The sequence below is a fragment of the Sorex fumeus genome, unplaced genomic scaffold, assembly GCF_029834395.1.
Source record: "Sorex fumeus unplaced genomic scaffold, SorFum_2.1 ptg000047l, whole genome shotgun sequence".
Classification (NCBI taxonomy): Eukaryota; Metazoa; Chordata; class Mammalia; order Eulipotyphla; family Soricidae; genus Sorex; species Sorex fumeus.
This window is the reverse complement of record NW_026606104.1, coordinates 48,835,955-48,857,733: the sequence shown is the minus strand read 5'-3', so window position 1 is coordinate 48,857,733 and position 21,779 is coordinate 48,835,955. Positions and strand designations below refer to the sequence as shown.

Genomic DNA, 21,779 nt, shown 5'->3' with positions numbered 1-21,779 from the left:
CTTCTTCCTGTTACTGCTACCCTAATCCATTTAGCTAGGCTCCTTGAGGTCTCCCAACCATAAGTGTTTCATGCCTCAGTTCTATTTTCACAGTGTACCTGGAGAGTGCCTTCAAAGTCATTGGTATATTCCCAATTCTCTCTCTCCCTTCAGGCCATCAGGGCATGATTATCTTCCTTGGTGTGACACACCTAATTTCTCCATGACCTCTGCTTCCTGGTACTCTCCACTCTCACAGACTTTGCTTTCCAGCTCAGCTTTCCCAAGGGGCCAGCTTCTCTTCTCTCCGGTTCTCTGTGCACACTGTCCCCTCCTCAAGCATTGCTCTTAGCATCCTCTCATTTTCTTTGCCCTTGTCATCACTCAAGTCTAAATTTAAATGTGAATTCCATCTTGAATCCTTCCCTGCTCTAAAGCAAATGGGGGAAAGGGCTTGTCTCAATGTTCCTTGAAAAGCTGATAAGCATGCTTCACCCTGTGCCACAGGTGCCCATCTGCCCAATAGTACCCCAGTGACCTGTGAAGGCAGGGAAGGCGGCTCTGATATTTTTGCTCCCTTTGCCTCCTCAGGCCTTTCCCTGCTGGGGTTGGGCCCAGGAGGGGCTATTCAGTACTCCTAAGAGCAATGGTACATCCATGAACATCTTATTCAGGATCCTTTTCACACTCACAGAAACTTGCTCTATCTTGGAGGCATTAGGATTCTTCTCAGTCTGGTCTGCCTCATTCTACTTTATGTCCCGTGCCAGCTAATACTCCAAGAGGGGATTGCCCCAATTCCTTATACTCTCTGATAACTCAGTCCAAAGTCTTTGGAGACTTCAAGATGTCTTTATTGGAATGGTGATTTGAGGTGCTGGAGAAGAACAGGACAGAGGGACTTTTGTATAATAGTGGAGGGATCTCTGTAGGCATGGTATAGCAGCTCTGCAAATTAAAAATACAATACTACAGGGCTGGAGCAATAACACAGCAGGTAGGGCATTTGCCTTGCATGCGGCCAACCCAGGTTCAATTCCCAGCATCCCATATGGTCCCCTAAGCACTGCCAGGAGTAATTCTTGAGTGCAGAGCCAGGAGTAACCCCTGTGCATCGCCGGTTGTGACCCAAAAAGCAAAAAATAATAATAACATTAAAATAAAAATACAATATTGCTAAGACAGTGGTGGAGAGTCTTGTGCACATTGGTGATGGGGAAAGTACAGTAACTTTGTACATCAAAATCAAAAACACCAATATTACTGTAATCATATTGCCTAAACTACAATAAAAATTAGGGGCCAGAAAGATAGTACAGTAGGTAGGGCTTTTGCCTTGTACACGATGTGCACAGGTTTGATCCCTGGCATTCCATGTGGTGCCCCAGGCTCACAAGTAATGATTCCTGAGCATAGAGCTAGGAGTAACACCTGAGCATCACCAGGCATGACCCATAACCTAAAATAAAAGAAGAATAATAAGAGACCACTTTATCCCCCTACCTAAAACCTGAGTGAGTTTAAATTATTTCACTCAGCTAAAATAAAAGAATAATAATAAGAGACCTGCACAGCAGTAGGGCATTTGCCTTATGCGCAGCCGGCCCGACCGAGCCTGGTTCAATTCCTCCATCCCTCTCGGAGAGCCCAGCAAGCTACCAAAAATATCTCGCCCACATGGCAAAGCCTGGCAAGCTACCCGTGATGTATTCAATATGCCAAACACAATAACAACAAGTCTCATGATGGAGATGTTACTGGGCCCGCTCGAGCAAATCGATGAACAATGGGAGGACAGTGCTACAGTGCTAATAAGAGACCACTTTATCCCCCTACCTAAAACCTGAGTGAGTTTAAATTGGGTGTCACTCAGCTGGGACAGGAAGATCAGGAGAGAATATGATATCTCTGTAGATTGTGCCTTCTCTGTGAACTGGATCCTAAAATGAGTATTTTATACCCGCCAGTTAATCTTACAGCCACTACAGTCCCATGGCAGGATGGGGTGGGGGGAGGAAACCTTGATCCCATTGTCTAGAAAACTACTTGTCTGAGGTCACCTAGTTAATCAGTGATTCCACTGCGATTTGAACCCAACCATAACCTCAGCACAAGAATCCCAAGTATTAAGACTAGAAGCACCCACCCTGAGTCTTAAAGCAAATAAACAAACATTTTCATTCTTTCTTAGCTCTGTCCAGCAAAAGCAGCTTAGCCCTGACTTGAATGGCCACCTCCATTCCTAGGAAGGGAGAGGGGGGAGCCTTAGACACCTCCTCTGGGAGTGTCTCCCACAGGAGACCAGGTGCTAAGGTGGACCCCGGGAGAGCCTGCACTAGAGATAGGGGTCAGGCAGGTTATGGTATGCCAGGAGCAGTGGGAGAGCCAGCCTCAACCTCATCTCCCCATCACCCAACCTCTTTAAAGGTGGATTTGAGCTGCAACTTTAGTAGCATCTCTGCTCAGGAGTGGGCTGAGCCCTCGTCTGTGTTCGCATTTCCTCTCTGGCAGTCCCCTGTGGTGGGAACATCACCGCTTCCAATGGCACCGTGTACTCCCCCGGCTTCCCCAGTCCCTACTCCAGCTCGCAGGACTGTGTCTGGCTCATCACGGTGCCCTTTGGTCATGGCATCTTCCTCAACCTCAGCCTGCTGCAGACAGAGCCCTCTGGAGACTACATCACAGTGTGGTAAGCCGCCCGCTATGGGGCCTGTTGGCACAGGGCATCCAAATGTAGTTACCTAAGTCTTGGTTTAGAGGACAAAGTGCTAAGTGGTTTCCAATGGCTGTCAGCCTCCTGCGGCTCAGGATATACAGAGGGATGAGGACTGAGGATGTGACCTTGACAACCTCTGGCCCTGGGAGAGGGGTGGGTGTGCCATAGTTCCCAGTCTGGAGTCGTCTTAGCTTCCTGGGTGCTAATGGGTCAACAAAGAACCTTGTAGATTCTAACAAACCCAAAGTGAAGGGAGGTGATTGGCATAGATCTGCAGATTTCTCTGCTATTTCCAATGTCCAAGCCAAGATTCTTTGTAAGAGCTTTGGGATAAGGTTGTGGAGTCCCACCAATCATCTCCTGCCGAGCCAGTGTTCTCTAGCAAAACATCCCAGAGTAATAACAGGGCTCTGGCCTCTGCTCCATTCAGAGTGCTTAAATGTGATAAGGGAAACAGAGGAGCTGAGTTTTAAACTTGATTTAACTTTACTTTTAATATAAATAGCCCCATATATGGCCTACTGTCAACTCTGTACTGAATTAGATAGTTAAGGTGTACAGAGTTGATTTTAAAGTTAGAATCTACAAGGTTCTTTGTTGACAAGACAGCTTCCTGCAGTTTTTTTCCAAACCACTGGATCTTTGGGTTTGTTGATTCCTTTGTTTCAAAGGTTTGCTCTTAGAACAGTTGGAAATAGCGGGATTCTCTGCCAGAGATTCCCTCTGGCTAGGAAACTGTCACTTCACCACTGAGGATTAGTTTCTAAGCAATGGCTAAGGAAAGGTGGGGGAGGGTCCAGACAGACTGCATGGAAAGACCTGCTTTGTTTCAAAAGACCAGTTGGACACGTCTCAATGTGCAGGAGACAGGATATAGGGTCACATTGACAGTGGCATGAATGCTCTGCACCTATTCTATGGCCCTGTCCAGTGCAATCTCAGACCAAGAGTCCACCCTAAGCTGCCCCAGAACAAAGACTCATCCAGGGCTCCCTCAGACTGGGACCTGCCATCAGATACACAGTCTGCTCTGTGGCTTTGACTTTCTGGGTTGGATCATTGCTTGAGCCCAGTAAGGAGGCCGAGCTCCTGAGACAGAGGAGGAGGGACCCATGTGGGCTTCACTGACTCTAAGCTGGAAGAGACGAGAAAGAGACATGCAGAGCACTGTGGGAAAGGGCACTGCCCACTCCAGGCCTCTCTTAAGCCCACCATTGGTGCGAGGGAGGGAGGGCAGGTAGCGCTGGTGGCTTGTGACGTGCCAGGACCCTCTTTTCTAAATGCAGGGACGGTCCACAGCAGACCTCACAACAGCTTGGAGTCTTCACCCGGAGTCTGGTCAAGAAAACAGCGCACAGCTCTTCCAACCAGGTCCTGCTCAAGTTCCACCGGGATGCTGCCACAGGCGGGATCTTCGCCATAGCCTTTTCGGGTCAGTATGGATAGCTGGTCTGTGCCCGAGGCTCTGACTGAGATGTACAGAGCTGCTCCATTGTAAGAATTAAGTGTGTAGCCTGTATGAACTTTCCCACACCCATTTCCATAAATCAGTGTCTCCTGTTACGCACTGTGAGGGCAGAGAAGTTCCTGGCACTGAATGCCCATGGCAAGTTCATGTGCAGAAGCAGTAGGATGAAGCTTCCGATCCCACTGGCTTACATCAGTGCCCTGGGGTGGGCGACCCATCTCTCTGGATCCCCTTAACATCTTCAAGAGGGTTGTCCCACTCCAAAGGAATCCAGAGCCTCTTCAGACCTCCACAAGCTTACCACATCGACATGAAGCCTTCTAAGAGCACAGAACTATGAAGCTGAATATTTCTTTATGCTTTGTGTAGAGGGTACAACATAGGAAAACTTAGAAAGTTTTCTGTGGGCATGTGCCCTACTATGGGATAATCCTCTACGTTTACCTCATCAGAGCTTGACATACACATGGTGGAATTGAGGAAAACTTGACTTGCCTCCTACTTCCACATTGTGCCTGGTGTAGGACTTTGTCTCTGCCTGACTTGGAACCTCAGCCAGTGTCTGTGTGTTCAGAGAGAGACCTGGAACTGGTGCCTGCTAAGTCTTTGGTTAATAGAGAGGCAGTGAGGCACTTATCACCACCCTGCTTTACGGGGCCAGAAAAAGGCTTAGGATGACTGGAGTGATAGTACAGTAGGCAGAACACTTGCCTTACACACAGCTAATCCAGGTTTGGTCCCTGGCATCCCGTATGGTTCCCCCAAACCCTACCAGGAGTAATCCCTAAGTGCAAAGTCAGGATACAGCCCTGAGTATAGTCAGGAGTGACCCAAAACCCAAAAACTAAAAAGTAGAGAAAAAGAAAGAGAAAAAAAGAACTCAAGGAATGCTTATATCAAACCACAGGAGAATCAAGAACAGAATCCAGTTCTTTCAGTTCCGCATTGTCTGCCCTGGAGGGACTATCAAGGGTTATTGCATTGTATATGGTTTGTACGAGGGTACATTTTTAGAAATGTGAACATATTCAGCCCCAATCTCTCAGAAAGGAAACAATAGCGACACAGAGAGAGATACAGAAAAACAATTACAGAACTGCAAGAGCCCTGGCACCATCCCGGAGATATTCCCCAAGGCAAAAGTCATGTGGAAATGAGGTTCTGCCCGAATCCCACATCCTTTCTGGGGACACTGTCTCACCATACAGTTGGAGCCAGGTTTTAAGTCTGGCTGAAGAGCCCCAGACACTGGACTGCATTGGCCCAAGGGTAGTACCGGAAGTTAAGCTCACAGCCTCACACTGGCCCTGGCCTTATCCTAAACCCCTGAACTGTATAGGGGCCCTTTCTGGCTGGGTCCGGAAGGCAGGGCTGGGACAGCCCTCAGTGCACACAGGCCAAACTCAGGTTTAAATTCCAGTCCCTATGCCTGCCAGGCACACACCTACATCTCTGAGCGATGCATCTTCCAGGCCCAAGGCTGTTGTTACTCTGACATGCCCCAGGTCATAAAGGTTCCAGACACAGACTGAGCTGTCATCTCACCTTTGGAACCTCAATTTCAGTAGCCACAAAGTGCGAACAATATTTTTTCCTAATCTCAAAGAGTTTAGTTCTTCAAAAAAGAAGAAAAAAAGAAAAATCATGAAACTCCTTCATTGCAGGCACGAATATAAATCACACTCAATAAATGACCATTTTAATACTTGGTATCATCATCTTTATTACCAGTGGTCCCCAACTCAGGATGAGATGACACAATTTTTTTGGGCTTTATGACTTGACATTCAGTAAAAAAAAAATCATATTTGGGGTTTTGTTCGTGTCTTGGGCCAGCAGTATGCGGTCTGATGCTCTCGTGACCCTGGGTAGCGGCTGCCCTGCAGTCCCCCCAGCCAACCATGTAACCATCAGAAGCAGAGGATGTTCCTAAGTGCAGGCTAATTTGAGTTAGCTAGGCTAAGCTGGAATGTTTAAAGGTTAAGTGTGCTAAGTGCATTTTCTGTGTAGAATATTATCCACTTAAGGTAGGGTTATCAGGGTACAAGCCTCATTGTAAATTGAGGAAGACAGCAGTCTCCTTCTTCGCCATGTAGGAGACATCCTAAGAGCCCCAGTGGAATGGGGCAGATGCTGGGTCATACCGAACCCTGGGGTTACCATGCTTCCTTCCTATCTCTCCCTGTGTCAATGGACTGTGGTTTTATACTCTGTGGAAGAGAGATAGGAGGGAGCATTGGTGTCTGTTTCAGTGTGCACATTCCACTGAGAAGAATTTTGAACAAGAGGCTTTGAAGAAGTGCCTCTCCCAAGGCAATGAATGTATCAAATGATCTTCAGAAATCTTCAGGCTTCTAAACATCATTTTCCATTGAAATGAACCAGAACTCCTGGACGTAGTGACTGATACCTTGGCTGGGCAGACAAACTACAGACTGGAAGCAGGAAGTAAGGAAGTGCTCAGGACATGATGGACACGTGCCCAAAGGATATCAAAGCTAGCTTGGGGGGCCGGAGCTATCGCATAGCGGGTAGGGCGTTTGCCTTGCACGTGGCCGACCTGGGTTCGATCCCCGGCATCCCATATGGTCCTCCAAGCACCACCAGGAGTAATTCCTGAGTGCATGAGCCAGCAGTAACCCCTGTGCATTGCCGGGTGTGACCCAAAAAGCAAAAAAAAGAAAAAGAAAGCTAGCTTGTAGGCACTCCCATTGAACATATGGGGATGGTTTGAGCATCACTAGTTAATAGTGATAATGAATAGTAATCTACTTAGTAAATATATATACTGATATATATTGATTTATATATTGATGTATTCATTCAGTTCAATTTTTATGACAAACAAGGTAGTTACATAGCTTTAAGCCACTTCCTCACTCAAGACCAGTGGATTGGGGCCTGAGTCATAGTACAGGGGACAGGATGTTTGCTTCACATGTGTCCAACCTGGCTTCCTCCCCCAGCATCATATATGGTCCCCAAGCCCCACCAGGAGTGATCCCTGAGTGCAGAGGCAGGAATAAACCCTAAGCACTGTTGGATGAGGTCACAAAGTAAAGTAAAGTAAAGTAAAGGCCCTCCCATTGATCATCGATTTGCTCGAGCAGGCCCAGTAACATCTCCATCGTGAAACTTGTTGTTACTGTGTTTGACATATCGAATACGTCACGGGGAGCTTGCCAGGCTCTGCCGTGCGGGCGAGATACTCTCGGTAGCTTGCCAGGCTCTCCGAGAGGGGTGGAGGAATCGAACTCGGGTCGGCCATGTTGGCTGCATGCAAGGCAAACGCCCTACCGCTGTGCTATCGCTCCAGCCCATGAAGCTATAGTGCAGTGTGTAGGGCGTTTGCCTTGCATGCGGCCAACATGGCTGACCCAAGGTCACAAAAGCAAACAAAAAGGAATTACAGTGGAGAACCCCACAAGGTACCACCTAGTTCAAATGATCCATGTGAATCTTTATGGCACTCGTTTCCAGACATTAAAGAAGGTACTTTTTTAAATCAATGTTTGGGGCCAGAGTTGGGACTGTCACCTATGAAGGCAAGAAGTCTTTTGCAGACTTACAAGACATTAAAGTTAATACTACTCACAGTCTCAAATTGATTTATTACTCAAAGATGTAAAACCCCTATAATAGGGGATGGAGGGATAGTACAGCAGGTCAGGCATTTGCCTTGCACACGGCCGACCTGGGTTCGATTCCCAGCATCCCATATGGTCCTCCGAGCACTGCCAGGAGTCATTTCTGAATGCAGAGCCAGCAGTAATCCCTGAGCATTGCCTGGTGTGACCCAAAAAGCTAAATAAAATTTTTTAAAAACCAATAATAGATGAATCAATAACTAAAACATAGAGAAGTTATATGAAAGAAAAGATAGAATGGAAAATATTACACCCTCTAATCATAGATTTAATCTAATAATTGAAAATATAGATACAAAGCAGAAAACAAATGCAGCACTAATCCTTAAAAGATTAAAACTAATCATTCCTATTAACAAATGCCAAATTAGAAAAGAGATTAGAAGAAGGGATTGTCCTTATCTCTTGTGGGGGTAGAATCAATAAGATATTTGATTATAACTGTGATAGCTAAAAAAAGAATTCCAAATCGCATTTTAGTCACTAATAAATTCTTAAAATCCATAATATGGCTAAATCGCTAAACAAAAAACATTTAAGCAAAACATAGTCTATATAGAAAAAGTTAAAAACGAAGTAAACTACTTAAGAACAAAAGTATAGAAATCACGAACACTATATAAAATACAAAATGAAAAGTATTCATTTAAGAACACATATAAATTTATTCAATCAATTCCACTCCTACAACGACCTGAGCTGGGGAGATAGCTCCAAGGTTTGGAGCACACACCTATCATGCTCAAGGGAGATCATGCTGAAAGTAGACTATAGATCGAACAGGATGGTCACTCAATACCTCTATTGCAAACCACGATATCCAAAAGGAGAGAGAGAACAAAAGGGAATGCCCTGCCACAGAGGCGGGGTGGGCTGGGGGGGATGGGTGGGGGATGGGAGGGATACTCGGATCATCGGTGGTGGAGAATGGGCACTGGTGGAGGGATGGGTACTCAAGCATTGTATGACTGAAACACAAGCACAAAAGGCTGTAAGTCTGTAACTGTACCTCACGGTGATTCACTAATAAAAAAATTTTTAAAAAAAAGAGTCCAAGCGTGCTCCCCAGACAAGCTGGTGCCTGAGCACTGCTGAAGTTTAGTCAGGGTAACCCCCAGAATCACTCGGCCAGAGCAGTTCCACAGCCTGGCTGAGCTCTGACCCATCATCAGTTCTGAGCTGCTAGCTTCATAGCCCTAGAAGTAACCTCGGGATCCCAAGCACTGCAGGGATAACAAAATTTTACTTAACATATAACGCTAAATAAGATTTTATTTTCCACTCTAGACAGAGTGGCAGCTTAAAATAATAATAGGACAGAGGCTGGAGAGATAGTACAGTGAGTAGCGCGTTTGCTTTGCACATGGCCAACCAGGTTCAATCCCTGGAACCCCATATGGTCTCCTGAGCCTCGCCAGGAGCGATACCTGAAATAAGATCTATGAGGTTCTCTTTGTGCCTGGCCTCCTCTTCTGCAGAGAGGAAGTAGGAATCCAAGTGTAACAGAATGTCTTCTCCCATCCCTATAGATTAGGAAACACAAAGATCAATGCTCACTGCAGAATGCCCGAGACGGGGGAACTTGCCTTGGCTTCCTGGTAGTCTAGATTCTGGAATTGGAATATCTGATCAGAAATTCACCCTTGAGTGTTTTTTCTCTGAGATGCATTTTTTTTAATATTTATAACATTTTTTCAATTTAATTTTTAATTGAGTCATCACAAGATACACAGTTACAGAGTTGTTCACGACTGGCTTTCAGTCATACAATGTTCAAACACCCTTTCCTTCACCAGTGTACATTTCCCACCACCAATATTCCCAGTTTCCCACCCACCAGCCCACTACCAGCCTACCTCTAAGGCAGGAACTTTTTTTATTTATCTCTTCCTCTCTCACTCTCTTTCTCTCTCTTTTCTTTTGGAAAATGCAGTTTTTTTAAATTATTTTACCTCAAATTGATGTATGTTACTTCCACCCAAAGGTTCCTTTCAGTAATGATTTAGCATTCATCAGTCCTACTTCTGGGACTTGTGAAGCTGTGTAATTTTTGAGATATTCCTAGAAATTTTATTTATAGCAGGTAGTTTTTTTTTAAAAAAAAAAAACCCAAATGAAAAATCACAGGAGATTAGGCATGCAAATTATAAGACAGACAAAAGTATAGAAAAAAACAGTCATTAAAATAATTCATGAAGAATATGATTCATTGATTAAGACAAATATTTATTGGGCTGGAGAAATAGCAGTGGGTAGGGCATTTGCCTTGCATGCAACCGACCCAGGTTCGATTCCTCCACCCCTCTCGGAGAGCCTGGCAAGCTACCGAGAGTATCTTGCCCTCACAGCAAAGCCTGACAAGCTACCTGTAACATATTCGATATGCCAAAAACAAACAACAAATCTCACAATGGAGACGTTACTGGGCCTGCTCAAGCAAACTGATGAACAATGGGAGGATAGTGACAGTAAAAAAAATAATTTGATGGGCTTCAGGTGATGGTATTGGTAATTGCAGACTTAATTACTTATGATATTTCTGAGAAAGAGATATATACTAGGAAAAAGGCAAAGAACAGCATTTTAGTGAACTAACTGAGTTGGACCCAAATGCAGAGGCCTGGCTCAGCTAGTATATTGAACTAAGTCATATGAACCACGCTTTTCCCCCCAAAATAATTGGCCTTTAAAAGCTGATGAAAGGCCCGTCTAGCCACACATCAGCATAATAAACAAGATATACAGAAAGCAGTCCATGGAACTGGAGCAACAGGGGTTAAGGCATATATCTTGAAAGCAGCTGGCTCCTGTTTGATCCCCTGGGACAATATATGTGGACCCCCACCCCCACCCCACCACCAAGCACCATCAGGAGTGATACTTGAGCCCAGAGCCAAGAGTAAACATTGAGCACCACTGAGTATAGCCCAAACCTCCACCCACCAAACAAGTAAAAATAAAACAGACTCAGTAAATCCCCGCTCAACATGCAAGAACCTTATAATGGCTATTTGCCCAACTGCTGCTTGACATACAGCAATAAGCCCTATCCACATGTTGGCATGTCAACGTGTTTAATATGGACCAGAGTCTGTTCATGCCATAAAGTGCCTGGCCCCAAAGAAGAACACAAAGGATGAAACTAGTGCGCCAGAGAAGTTCTCACACAGGAACATGATAGACACAGCGTGTATTTGAGATTGTCGGTGAAAGGTAGAAGTTCACAAGCAATGACTACCATGAATGGTAAAGTCTAGGAAAATTTTTTTAACTTTTCAGTATTCCACTAGTTGTCCACTCAGAGCAGAAATTTTGTGATTTCAAAAACATAATTTTTAAATGTAATGGGTATTCACTTCTATAAAACTAGTAAGCTCCCAGGTGTAAGTTGGTTTTTGTTTGTTTTTATTTTTGGTTTGGGGGCCATACCTAGAGATGCTTGAGGATCACTCCTGACAGTGTTCAGGGAACCATATGTGATGCCAGGAATTGAACGTGGGTCGGTCACGTGCAAAGCAAGTACCTTACTATGCTATCTCTCTGGCTCCCGGGTTGTATTTAGATGGAGATTTTTTTTGTACTGATTTTTTTTTTTGCTGTAAAAGTTGAATATATCTTAAGAGAGGGTAGTGGGGTGGGAGGGATACTGAGATCATTGATGGTAGAGAATGAGCACTGGTGGAGGGATGGGTACTCGATCATTGTATGACTGAAACGCAAACAAAACTTTGTACTATGTAACAGTACCTCACGGTGATTCACTAATTAAAAAAAGTTTTAGAAGGTAGGTTTAAGAAGTAAATAAGAATCTAAGAATAAAAGACACCAAATTTTAAAAAAACTATCAAGGAAAACATTGATGATTAACTAGATAAATTTAATGGTTCTACAGTGTCAAATACATTAATATAATAATAATGGCAAAATATATTTACTAGGAAAAGTTCAAATCTTAAAATTCTTCAAATTAGTGAAAAAAATCAGAGAAAAGACAGCTAAAGAGAAAAAGAAATGAAAAGCCTAACACTTGAAAAATGGCTAGCCTAATTGTTAATCTAATGCCTGATTAACTAAAAGAAATGCTTTTTCTGTTGTTTGCCAACTTGACAAAGATTAAAAGTGATGACTGTTTTCCCTACGGGCTCTAATTCTGTTAGGGCAAGTACTGCCTATTTTATTTACTGTTACATTCTCAGTGCCAGACATAGGGTAAGTCCTCAAAAGATAATTCAGCCAAGAATGAAATGAAGGAATATTAGCGCCCCCTGTCGATGGAACTACTGTTCTGTTGACAATTTTCCTGAAGAGAAAAACTGAGGTATGCACCCAAAGCCAGCATGGTCTTTCTTGGTTTATGCTGACTTTTTATTTCATCTACTCAGTTATCCCAAGAGTACCTCTTGGGTTTAATATCTACACTTCATAAGGCTTGCAGTTTTTCATTCAGCAAGTGTTATATAAAAAAAGTTTCCAGTTAAGTGGGCCAGAAAGCAAGTTCAAGAAACAAGGCATTAGTCTGGTATGCAGCTGATCCCAGTTCAAATCCCTGGCACCATCCATGGTCCCCTGAACACCACCAGAGGTCACTCCTGAGCACAGAGCCAGCAACAGCCCCTCAACAGTGCTACTTGTGGCCCAAACACAGAAACAAAAGTTCAGATTAAATTCTCAAAACACAGTGTTACATTTTGAGTAAAACACTTCAGGGCAAGTCTTGAGTCACAGGCCCACACCAACAGCTGAAAGTTGTCTAAGATGTGTCTGCCTTGAGGGAAACCCTGATGCCAGGTTGGCTGTGAAGAGCTGCTATCCCAGACATTTCCACCCCAACTTTCAAACTGAGCCCTGGTGTCTGCCTAGGGTTTAATCATGTCTCAAGTGGAGATGGCTTATGTGGTGTCAACTATCTATGGTACAGTGTACAAAGCGTGTGCACTTCAATGCACGGGGCTGTGTGGCCCCATGTCAATGCTGGTTGATTCCAAAGTCATGTTCCAAATATTTCACTTCTAGCGTAACGATCTGTTGGCCATTTTTAAGTATTTCCTTGTTTAAAATAATTTACAGGGGTTGCATCATGCCTTAAAATTTTTCCCATTTAAAAAATATAGACTCCAAGTTAGCATCATCACACAGAAAATATCATATCGAAGAATGAATTACTGACTTTCAACAAGAGATGCCTTCACTTCTAAAAGAATATTACCTTCACTTTAGTCATTTCTACTTCAAAAGGAGAGGAGGCAGAGAGATAGAATGGAGGGTAGGGCAATTGCCTTGCACTCCTCAGACTTTGGTTCGATCCCTGACACCCCAAATAGTCCTAAATGAAGCCCATCAGAAATGATCCTTGAGCTGAGCTCAGAACTAGGAGTAAGCCCTGAGCACAGCCGGATGTGTACCAAAAACAATAATAATAATTTCAAAACTCATAAATGACTAATATATTAAAGAATGAAAAACACAGTTTGCCTTTAAATTACAGTTTTACAACCCTAAATGGTTAACAGTATACTATCTGTTAAATTACTGAAAATAGTGTTATTAAATCCTATGACGTCATTTTAGGTTTTTTTCAGAATTTTTATTTAATCAGAGGAAACTTGCAGGAGCAAATAAGGATCGGTATCAAGCACATAACAATGCAAATTTGTTATATGCTTGGTATTCATCCTTGCTTACAATATACAGATTAGAACTGTAGCACTGTCCTCCTGTTGTTCATCGATTTACTCGAGCAGACACCAGTATCGTCTCCATTGTGAGACTTGTTGTTACTGTTTTTGGCATATCGAATATGCCACGGGGAGCTTGCCAGGCTCTGCCGTGCAGATAGGATACTCTCGTTAGCTTGCAGGACTCTCCGAGAAGGATGGAGGAATTGAACCCCAGTTGGCCACGTGCAAGGCAAACGCCCTACCTGCTGTGCTATCGCTCCAGCCCAATGTACAGATTAAATACTAAAAATTTGAAGTAAAGTGTTCAACTATGAATTAACTCTAAATTATCTCTGAATTAATATTGTATGAATATAAGTTTTCACCTATACCTTTCATTAAAAATTTTCACATTTCAAGCTAGAGAGATATAAGCCGCTTGTTTTGTATGCACTCAACCTGTGGGTTCAATCCCCAATCGCCATTACCACACGTGGTCCCCAAAGCCACATCAGGAGTGATCCCTGAGGGCAGAGCCAAGAGTAAGCCCTGAGAACTGCTGGGTGTGGTCCCAAAATAAATCAAAACCAAAAACACCTTATATTTTGCTTAACAGCAGTGTATTAAATGTTTAATTAATTTTTCATAGGATGCTGTTTTTTAAGTATAGTAGGGGTGGGGTTTGGAATAATACTAGCAACAGGAGTGATGATCCAACTAACACTAATGCAGCACTTAACCATGAGTCAGGTAAAGAACAAAAACCAAGTTTTGAGCCTTGGTAACACTATCCACGTGCAGTCCAGATCTACCCAGAGAGACGAAAATCCACAAAAGAAAATCCACAAAAGCCAGAAGGCTTTGGCCAAAGGTCAGCAGGGAAACAAGCTGTTTTCCATGCCACTCACATCAGCCACACACAGCATTTAGAAGCTGCATAGCCAGGGAAAAAAAAAAAAAGACTAGATTTGAAAGCATCCAGACCTGACTTCAAGCCCGACCTACTCATTTTTTGTGTAACTTTGGGGAAATAACTTTAAAAAAAAAACACTCAACATTTTCAGTAGGGAAGGGTGTCAGCTGCTGTGTGCATAAAGGTGATGGCATGGGAAAGGGGCCAACAAAAAGCAGGTGCTCACTAAACCACTAAATGTTTCTCTTTCCTTCCCCTTGGAGTTAGTGGATGTGCTGCCTTCTGAGATTTCCTTTTCTTTATTGTTAGCCTTAATTTTTGGTTCCTGCTTCTGCATCAAAAATAAGCTAAAAGAGGATGATTGCAGATAATCAGAATAGTATTCAGCTAAACTTTGCCAATGTATAGATAAATATTTCTCAATATCTCTGTTAATGGATTAAGAATGAGAAAGTGAAGCATTTGAGCAAATAAGTGGCTATTAGAGCTCAGAGAATGATGTCTTACAGTGACTTGTATTTTATCTTTCCAGCATATCCTCTCACCAAATGCCCTCCTCCCACCATCCTCCCCAATGCCGAAGTCGTCACAGAGAATGAAGAGTTCAACATAGGTACTAAATCTCAAACCCAGCAAGGAGAGGGCTGGCAAGAAGGGGGCTGGTAAAGGCAGGAACCCCCATCTGTAGACGCTCATCTCCCCTTCCTGTTAATAGAGACAAAGGCTCATGCAACAGAGTTGATAATCTGTTAACTGAATTTGCATCCCAGATATAATCAGGTGCATCCCTTTAGCCATTCCTAGTCATGGGAGCTGAAAAGCAATTTCCTGCTGTGATTCAAGTCGGTATGTTTTTGAGAAATAAATCCATGGATGACTACATTCCTGGAGCAGAAAAGCAAGGCTGAGCCAGGAGTGGAGAATGGCAGTTGTTCTGGATCATCTGATTGGAGTTGAACTGTTTTGTTTTTTTTTTTTTTTTCAGTCTAAACAGAATACAACCTGGGGCCAGAGCAAAAATACAGTTGATGAATATAAAACATCTTGCATGCGGCAGACCTGGGTTCATTCTCCGACATTCCATATGGTCCCCCGAGCACCACCAGGAGTAATTTCTGAGTGTAGAGCCAGGAGTAACCCCTGAGAATTGCCAAGTGTGACCCCAAAGCAAAAAATAAAAATAAATAAACAGGACAGAACCTGCTGATGCTTATCTTACCTGGGCATGTGCCCTAGAGGCTAAGGGGTGCTGGTGAACCCTGCCAAGACTTCTTCAGGGAATCCTTACTTGGTCTCTCCTTCACAGGTGACATCGTACGCTACAGGTGCCTGCCTGGCTTTACATTGGTGGGAAATGAAATCCTGACCTGCAAGCTCGGGACTTATCTGCAGTTTGAAGGTCCACCCCCAATATGTGAAGGTGATACACTAACCCATGCCTTTATGTCTAGAGCTGCCTCAAAATATAGCTTTTATTTCATTCCTCACTATCATTCTATCCCTGGGAGGGTGAGCTGAAAGGATATCTAGTAAAAGCTTAAGACGGACTAGATATTGGCACTAGATATTGGCAAGGATGGGAAGCAACTAGAAATTACATATATTGCTGTATGGAATGGAAAACCAGACTCACTTTAGATGTGTTGATCATTTCCTTTAAGGTTAAATATACAGAGTCAGGAATATAACTCAGCAATAGAGCATTTGCCTTACAAGCGTGGGAACCTGGATTCATCTCCCAGCACAGCAAAAAAATGAATGAGTGAATTAACTAATTAAGTTCAACATATACCTATCTTGTCACTCGATATTTGTGCTCCTTGTTACATACTCAGAAGAAATAAAGAAACCTATTTTTACAAAATAGACTTTTATGTGAATTCCATAATCATCCCCAACAGGAAAGAGCCTATGTTCATCAATATGAGAATGACTAAATAAATTTTCTCATGATTGCCATAGAGCAATAAAAAATAAGTGCAGTAGTGATACACAGAACACTATAGATTCCTTCTTACCAACATAATGTTCAGTGAAAGAAATTATTCATTAAAAGAATGCCTTATGATTTCAATTTGCATCAGGGTCTAGTACAGACAAAGCTAATACACAGTTATGGAAATGGCATCAGTGAATTCCTAGAGGATGGGGCACATCATTTTGATTGCAGTGAGGTACAAAAGCACTTTCTAGGACAATAGAAATAATTTATATCCTGATTGTGATGGTGGTTACACTGGAACATACCTTCCTCATGCCTGATAAATAAGTAAAAATCTTACGTTAGACCTAAAAAACGGCAAAATAATCAAAACCGTTAGACAAGTTAAACAAAAGGAGAACGCAAGAATATAAGGAGATGGAGACAGATAAGAAAAGGAGGAGGAAGAAGAGGAAGAAATGGTGGAGGAGAGGAAAAGCGAGATAAAACTATTAAATAAAAAGTTTTGAAATTATACTAATGTGCCAAATCTGTGCCAATAAATCAGTGATATAAATGATTCCTTAGGAAGCTGTAGTTTACTCAAATTAACCCAGTAGAAAGTTTATGCTTTCCAAATTCTATAAAAGACGTAGAGAGTAGGTACTGGAGAGTTAGTACAGTGAGTAAGGTTAGTACAGCAGGTAAGGCCTTGCATGTGGCCAACTGCAGTTCAATCCCTACATCACATATGGTCCGCTGTGTTCCACCAGGAGTGATCCCTGAGCACAGAGCCAAGAGTAAGCACTGAGCACAGCTTGGTAAAGCTCCCAATCCCCATATATCCATATCCATATATATATAGAGAGAGAGAGAGAGACAGAGAGACAGAGAGACAGAGACAGCGAGAGAGAGAGAGAATATTAACAGAAAGAAACCCCAACAAGGACATCAAGACTGTGTATTTTCATGAAAGAAATACTGCTAAAGGCTAAAGCATCAAAGCTCTGCTCTCTGAAATCTGCTATGTATGGACTAGTGTGACTTTCCTCTACCCCCAGGACAGAGAATACCCCACTGGGGGCCTGGGATACTTAAGACCCCTCTGAAGCAGCATGGTACTTTGGAGTGGCCTCCCCTCCATGGTGACAGTCACTGAAATCCTCCTGCAGTAATTCCTTTTCTAAATTCCATACTTGGATGACAGATCTTTCTTTATAGAGCTTAACGGCTACTAATCAGGCTACAGCCAACCCGCTGGCTCTTCAGTCCCCGGTGCAATTACCATCATCGTCAACTCTGCAATTAGGGGGGCAGCACCATGAGGCATGCTTTCCATAGATCATTCTTTTCTATTATATCAATGAATATATAATCGTATATAATTTTCTCACCTTTTATATGATGTCACATCCCTGTAAGGTAGGTGTTATCTTTCTGTGTCAGAATGTAAAAATTGCACAAAGAGAAAATAATTTGTTTGACACAACACAGGTAGTAAGTAAAAGATGCGAGCTATAAGTTCAGGTGTGTTTGACACAAAATCCCATGCATCCTGTGTACAAACAGCCCATGTAATAGATTAACTTTTAGGCCTGGAATATTCTTCTATTGTCTGTCTGTATGTTTCCTTCCCAACTACTCTGACCTTGAAAGTAAATATAGTCTTAATGACTCAGAATCTGGGACCCCTCATCCTATATCATTAGCAATATAATGACGGGCATTGGGATTTGATTGCATGTTCTCAGATTCTGATTTTCCAATGGCTGTCTTTGGCACCAAGAAGGACAAACGTGTTGGTCCTGGTTCCAACTCCATCCCAATCTCTAGTATTTCTTTCTCTATCACAGTGCACTGCCCAACAAATGAGCTTCTGAGTGACTCCACGGGTGTGATCCTAAGTCAGAGCTACCCCGGAAGCTATCCCCAGTTCCAGACCTGCTCCTGGTTGGTGCGTGTGGAGCCTGATTACAATATCTCCCTCACAGTGGAGTACTTTCTCAGTGAGAAGCAATATGATGAGTTTGAAATCTTTGATGGTGAGTCAAATGTTGTGCTCCTTCCTCCTGCAGAGGGTCAGGGCTTGCTTCACCTTCCTAACAGAACTTTCCAGAAGGTCCACCCACTCTAGCACAACTACAATATTTTGGAAACTGATGGGGGTGTCAGATAAAAGAAGCAGAGATGCTTGTATTATAGCCTGGAACTGTAGGAAATCGCCCCATCGGCAATATCCTGGTTGAGCTTACAGGAAAGCACTAGCCAAACAGGAAGGGTCATGCTATGGAAAGCATTGGCCTAAGTGGGAAGTGCCCTGCTAGACACAAGCTGAAGCAGGAACTGTCCTACTAAGGAAGCTATGGTCCCAACCAGGAAAATTCCTACTAGGGAGAGTATGGGCTTGAACTCTGTCGTGGGTGCCATACAACAGTTAGCTTAGCAGGGAAACTCCTATAAAGAAGAGAACGTTCCTACAGTCTTCAGGCCACTGTTTATCTACCCCACATCCTTCCCCATGCCCATGGCTACAATAATAGTTTATCAAGAGGAAGGGGGAGAAGTGGAGGTTGAACCTAATAAGAGACTGGAGGGCTCTTTTTGATCTGGGCTGTTCAAGCTAAATCATTACACGTATAAACCGTATGGTCTCATGCTTTGCCATCAACAATCCTGCCTTGGACAGAGCTCAAAGGTGCCAATCCAAGTGGTATTATTGTAGCAAAGTGTCACATGCAACTAGATTTAAATTTTTTTCTTAATCTAGCTAAGGTTAGTAGTACCTTTCATGTCAGCCAATAAGTAGTTCATAACTCTATCTCCAAGTGAAGAGTATGCTGCCTCCTGGTCCAGCAAATATTGAACTTCATTTATTTTCTTTGAGGAAGTGGTTAAAGAGATGATCGTTTGCTCTTTAGTTTGGAAAGAATGTCTCAGATGGACCAGATCACTAGACCTAAAATTTTCATCTAAATTTTACCCTCTGGGGTACTTGTGTTTTGCAAGTAGTTGTTGATCTTGCTTATCAGATTCGATTAATGTGATGTCATCAATATAGGGAACCAATAAATGATGTTCTGCTAGCTGTCTAGATAATCTCTCTCTTCATTCATTATGACAGGGAGCAGAAGAATTTACAAAGGAGAATCTGGGACATTGTCAATATCGATTATCATCTTTCTCATATGAACTTGAACTCTCTTGTGAACAAATTGCTTGTGAACCTCTTCTGTAATGAGGATTTAAGCAAATGTCTTGATAGTTCAGTAACTGTATTCCATGTAACCAAGTCTAACTATATCTACTCTGATGAAAATAGTATACTGGTATAGCTTTTGCAATCTTTGTTAAGCAGTTACTGTGAGAAGGACTTGTAATCAGAAATCCAGTTATTACCAACACCAACCTTGAAACATTCCAGCTCTTCCAAAGAAGTGATAGTACTTTTGTTCTCCCAAGTACCAACACAGTTTCCTACTCTGTATGCAAAGAGTCATAAAGGGGCCAGAGAGATAGTACAGGGTTAAGACACTTGCCTTGCACACAGCTGACCCAATTTGAATTCCCAGCACCATATGATGACCCAAGCACAGCCAGGGGTTACTCCTGAGCACAGAGCCAGGAATAGTCCCTAGATGTGGACACACTCCCAACACACACACACACACACACACACACACACACACACAGCAAAGTAAAGCAAAGCTATCTTATCTTCCCTTTCTGTAGTATTTGGAGGATTCTGGACACCCCCCTTTCTCCAGGTTTTAGTTACCTGGCCCAGACAAGTCATATTGGGAAGTACCAGGACTATACCTAGACGTGCATGGGGGCCATACAATACCAAGGTTCAAACTTGGGACTTTGTGCATGCAAAGTGCATGTCCCTGGCCTCTGGCATCTCTCACTATCCTTCAGCAGCATTTTTAAACCATCAGAGCACTTTTCAGGACATTAAATCCTGTGGGATTATGGGATTAGCCAACTGAAATCCTCTTTCATTGGACTAATACCCTCAGGATATGCTCCCAGGCACTTCTTTTTCTGGAAAAGTCTTGGAAAGGATTATTGAGTAGCTATGTTAAATATGACATCGAGACAGGTTTTCCAGCAGCCTTCTTGTAGCTACACATTCAAATATTTTTTTTCTCCATGTCAGGCACTAAGATGTTTTTTAGTAACAAAAAAAAAGGTGGCAAGCTGGAAGAAGTTCCCTGTTTGAAAACTAGATATTCCACTAACCAGTATCTTGACTTGGAGCAAGTCACATGGTGACAAATAGATTTCATCTTCCCTGCCAGCTGCAAGGGGTTGGCAGTAAATTCCTGGCACTCTGGCTCAAGGCTCAGGGGCAAAGAGCAGGAAAACCCAGCCCAGCTTGGATACAAGGGATGAGAAGAAGGGGTCACCAGTGATGACCCTGACTCTGAACATTTCACCACCCATTCCAGTCCTTGCCCAATGAGGTTGCTGCAGTGAAGACCTCAGATGCAGCATCTTTGCTGTCCATGGTGGTCTTTAATCCTGTGTCCTCTTCTCTCACCCCAGGCCCCTCAGGACAGAGCCCCCTGCTGAAAGCCCTCAGTGGGAATTACTCAGCTCCTCTGATTGTCACCAGCTCCAGCAATACTGTGTACCTGCGCTGGTCCTCTGACCACGCCTACAATCGAAAGGGCTTTAAGATACGATATTCAGGTGAGTAGGCCAAAAACACTTTGGAGAAGGGAGAAGGGCCACAGATCCTGAGCCCTAGAGTTTCTCACCCAGAATACCTCCCCCCATGATGAAAAAAAAAACCACCCCCACTGACAACATGGTAGTAGGGGGTTGGGCGGGGGGGGGGGGGGGGGCGGCTCCTGCCTGGGGACTCAGCAGTTTTCTCTGAGCCTCTCCTGCCCAGAGCTACACAAGTGTCCTTAGCCTTTTCCAGTCTCCACTTTTAATCTTTTTCTTCCCTTGTGCTACTACTATAAGCCTTTGTGTTCGGATTAAATTTGACAATGCCAAGAGTGGGTTCTTATCCCTTAATAAAACTCCCTATAAGACTGAAAAACTAAGACATGGGTGTTTGCATAGCAACCGTTAAGCCGCAATAGAGGAATTCTGTCTCCGTCACCCTCAGCATAGAGGCCAAGTCAGAGATCTCCCTGGCGGGGTCACGGCCTATAAGAAGCAAAGGAGACTTGCAAATAGAATGAGACAGAGAAAATGGAATTTTATCTGAACGCCTGGTCATGACTATCTTCTGTTGGGATGAAAGTTTGACTCGCTACCTCAGGTCCATTTGACGGGGCGTTATTGGTCCCATGGCTCCCACCCAGAGCTCTCGCCTGCTGCATCTGGCCTGCTCTCCCGGCAGGCTGCCTCTCTCAGTCTGATGCCCGTGCAAAGCAGCCTGACCTTAGGGCACCATCTGAATCACCTTAACCCCTGGGTATCGCTTCAGGGAAGGAAACCCAGCCAGAGCAGGGTGGAACC

General features: G+C 43.5%; 1 protein-coding gene across 1 annotated transcript in view; it reads left to right on the top strand.

The window, feature by feature from the left end:
• Positions 1-21,779, top strand: part of CSMD2 (CUB and Sushi multiple domains 2) — a 628,049-nt gene that overhangs the window by 531,996 nt on the left and 74,274 nt on the right. Inside the window, exons 43-48 of the mRNA XM_056122939.1 lie at positions 2,491-2,668; positions 3,982-4,127; positions 14,913-14,993; positions 15,687-15,800; positions 18,155-18,343; positions 20,850-20,996. Of these exons, the coding sequence (XP_055978914.1) occupies positions 2,491-2,668; positions 3,982-4,127; positions 14,913-14,993; positions 15,687-15,800; positions 18,155-18,343; positions 20,850-20,996 (855 nt within the window). The remainder of the gene's footprint in view (positions 1-2,490; positions 2,669-3,981; positions 4,128-14,912; positions 14,994-15,686; positions 15,801-18,154; positions 18,344-20,849; positions 20,997-21,779) is intronic.